Source organism: Rosa rugosa, chromosome 4 (genome assembly GCF_958449725.1).
Source record: "Rosa rugosa chromosome 4, drRosRugo1.1, whole genome shotgun sequence".
NCBI classification, from domain to species: domain Eukaryota; kingdom Viridiplantae; phylum Streptophyta; class Magnoliopsida; order Rosales; family Rosaceae; genus Rosa; species Rosa rugosa.
This window is the reverse complement of record NC_084823.1, coordinates 35013653-35017567: the sequence shown is the minus strand read 5'-3', so window position 1 is coordinate 35017567 and position 3915 is coordinate 35013653. Positions and strand designations below refer to the sequence as shown.

Sequence of the window (3915 nt, the reverse complement as noted above, 5' to 3'; positions counted from 1 at the left end):
AACCGAAATTCGGTGATTTTATTTAATTGAGAAATTGTGGAAATTGTTTTATGAAAATAAATATTTGTTTTAAATTATATGGACTTGATCGACTACGGTCCATAGGTAAGTAAAATGTATTTAAACTATAAAAAAATGAATTTCTAGATTTTATTGCATGTGAACTATAGTTGGTATTAGTGGTCACTCTTGTGTGGGTGACTACATATATATATATTTACGTGGAATATATATTGGATGGTGTGATTTACTGAGTTATATTTTGAGCATTACCCTTTGGAATATGTGATTTATCTTAGATGTTGTGTTGTCTATGATAATGGGTAATTGAGTAAAGTGCGATAGTTGAGTCGTTGAGATGAATTAAATGAGGAGTCGAGTGAATTGAGGAAAGCAGTCATTCGTAAGGTGAACCTTGGCCCAGGTGACACTTTACGATACAGTTAGAGCTCTAGTCTGTCTGCTGTCATACTGCTTGGGGGATAAACGAGTTATCATATGCCCTTGGGTATGACATGACATACTGAATGGGGTGATTAATATAATTAATCATAAGCCTGTAAGTATGATATACTGAATGGGGTGATTAATCTAATTAATCATAAGCCTGTAAGTATAATATACTGCATGGGATGATTTATATAAATAAATCATAAGCCTGTGAGTATATATTGAGTAAACAGTTGTTTGTTTTTGAGTAGTCATGTTGAGATGTGAGTTGATTGATGCTTGAAGTGACGTTGTACACTTCAATTATTATGCAAAGAAAATACTTGAGTTGAATTTATGCTTGAGTTGATTTGGTTACTTTAAATCGTGCAATCCTTTCATTTACTCATACGAGCTGTCAAAAGCTTACCGGGTTTGTGTTGTTGCAATCCCGGTACACTATTCAAATTGTGTAGCGGGTAATCCTACAGGTCAGGAAAATCAGGACGGTGATCGTGCGGGTTAGAGAATTTGTTTTAGTTTTACAGCAATTGTAATTGTGAGGTGAGTTATGCTCATTTGAGCCTTACAATATAATTTGGTGAGAGTGTGCTGTAATAAACAAATTTGAGATTTGGTTTATGTAATATCGAGCGATGTGAGGTGTGGTTGTTTTGAGAAAAAAATTCAGGTTGTATTTATGTGAGTTGTATTAATTCATGTTTCGGATTTGGATTTGTTATTCAAAATCCGGGGCGTGACAGAATGGATAGAGTATTGTTCTGCCGCAGTTTCTAGGTATATCTTGAGTCATTGATTACCAGATTTTCACCATGGGGGGAGCTTGTTCTAGGAAGAGAAAACATCGAGATGATGAAGATAATTTTCCTAGAGGGATTTCCAGAAGATATTCAAAAAGTGGGAGTTCAAAGTGCTTGGCAACCTCCTTCTCTCGACCTGCTATAGATATTCAACATGAAAAAGGGCAATGCCCATCCCTCATGGACTTCTACGTACGGCAAATATGTGAGGTAATTGTTTTTCTCAATGTTTCTTAGGATAGAGACTAAGATTTGTATATCTTAGCTCATGCCAATTGCTTCTTTAAAGTCGTGACTGATGAACTTGGAAGTGGGTCATGACCGATGAATACGTATTCCTTGTTGGAAATGCTTAAGTCATGTATGGATACAGATTATTGGAGTTCAGTTCAGAACAGTGATCACTTATATAATATGCTCTCCAGATAATCCTTGTCATGTATTTGGTTCTTATAGGATATGCGTAACCAATAAAAACAATGAGACAAGATGCGGATCTATCTCTCTGTTTTTTATTATGACCTTCTAATGTCTTGTTTAATGAATTCTACAAGTTTTCTTATTATCACTCTCTTTTGTTTTCTTTTCCTCTCAGCGTGCAAGTGCCAAGGAACTGCTAAAGCACTGCTTTATTAGGACTGCTAGGAAGAGTCCAAGACTTGAGAGAATAAGGTGCCATATATTGTTGTATGCTTGTCATTTTCTTATGTGTTATTTACTGATATTCTTTCTACGGTGAGCATCTGCACAAGGATGCTCTCCTGGCCTCTGGCTGCATAGATAATGTAAAAATGTACACAAGTGCACCTCAGTTTGCAACTTCTCTTACTATATGAGCACATTCATTTATCAGTATGTTGTTTAAGATTATATATCATTTTAAGCTGGAATTTATTATTTGTAGGATTTTTGGGTGTGAGAACTCTAGCTGGAGAACAAGAGGATGATGGACAGTTCTATTAGAGAAACAGAGAGGACAAGCCTTTTGAGGGCATGAGAAGAAACTGGTTTGAGGTTAAGAAAAGTGATAAGCAAGGGCAGAAGGAAGTGGACTAGTACAATATGTTTCTGGCCTTGATGTTTTTGGGCTTTATGTTTAGGTAGGGTTATTATGTTAATGTTGGGGTGATGATGGAATGAATTGGTTTTGAATGTTTAATCAACGGATATGTGTTTGAATGTTGGTCAATTGGTTTTGGTTAAATGCTATATATGTGCATAATGTCTTGTGACTCTCTCGTACCATTTCATTCCAAATGAAAACTATTGTGTACCATTTCATTCCAAATGAAAACTATTGTCTAACAATTGTCTGACAATGGAACATTATAAAATGGTATTCAAAAACTGTTGTATGAACAATCTAACTACAATACTTTTCAAACAATTTTAATTGCCCAACTAGAAAAAACACAACAATAAAGTACCATGTTCTGTAGTATCACACCCAAACACACAATGCTTTCTACAAACTTCTGTTGTTTTGCTTCAATTCAGACAACAGCGTTATCTCAAAAAAATGATGTAGAACATTTAAAGGGACAACAGTTTCTACACAACTGATCTTGTCAAACTTTGCTTCAAAAGTTACTTTTCATGAGATTGCTGCTGACATAATATGACTTGCACAACGGACCCTACACAGTCGTATGTCGTCCTTTCTGGTATTCAGACAACATGCATATTAATACTAGCGCTTGTCCAAATTGGATTCAGACAACAGTTTCGCGCTGTCGTCTGATACCTGCATCAGATGGCAGGAGTATTAACAACAGCAATTTTCACTATCAGACGACAGTGAAAAACTGTCGTCTAATTCATTTTTTGGCATAGTGCGAGCTTTGTCAGCATCGCTCCATAGTTGTATTTTTCTTTAATATAATACATACAAAAATAAATTTTTATTTTTTAATAATTAGAAAAATATAACTGCATTACTTGCTCGACCTCTTCTTTTTAAAAATAAAAAATAAAAACCTGCATTTAAAGAAAACTTTAATTAAGGGCATTTTAATTTGATAGAATATAGTTGACCATGTGAATCAAAACCTAAACAAATTCCAAAGACGGTAATAGCTTAAGGCCCATTATGCTAGAAAGAATTCTTGGTCTTGTATTTAACTATCGATTCTTCTTACAAGCGTAATACCATGCTCGTGGAGCCACAATCATGCTCTTGGGGCTTGCAAGATTGGGCGTGGTATGGAAGGTTACGGAAATACATAAGGCTCATTTTCGATTTTGGTTGCTACAGATTTTGGACTTAGGACCAAAATTCAGGCACGACAATCTAAATCCTTACACAGGCATGTAAAGAAGAGACAGTCTGAACATAGGTTTATGCCTACTCATAAAACCAATAGTTTTTCCAGCCAACAGTTTATGCTTTCACCCCGCAGTAATTCATCTTCTTCTATGCCAACTAAAAAGTCTCAAAAGCCTCAATCAAATTTTTCCTTTATTTGTTCTCAAGCTAACTCATCGCCCTATTCGAAATTTTATTGATAGAGTAAAAAGGTACAAAAAGAAAGGGGGCTAGGCCAAACCACTTCCATGGGACAAAGATCAAAATAGAGATCACAAAACAATATCTTACTGGAACGAACAAACTTACAAGAAAAAAAATCAAAGACTAGTAAAATGAAAAGTAGTACGCTCCCTACCA

At 35.2% G+C, this 3915-nt stretch overlaps 1 protein-coding gene across 1 annotated transcript; it reads left to right on the top strand.

The window, feature by feature from the left end:
* Nucleotides 1-1229: 1229 nt before the first annotated feature.
* Nucleotides 1230-2397, top strand: LOC133742926 (uncharacterized). Its single transcript, XM_062170635.1, has 3 exons — nucleotides 1230-1460; nucleotides 1846-1922; nucleotides 2155-2397. The coding sequence occupies exons 1-3, from the start codon at nucleotides 1263-1265 to the stop codon at nucleotides 2195-2197; spliced, it is 318 nt and encodes a 105-aa protein (XP_062026619.1). The 5' UTR covers nucleotides 1230-1262; the 3' UTR covers nucleotides 2198-2397.
* The last annotated feature ends 1518 nt before the right edge of the window (nucleotides 2398-3915 follow it).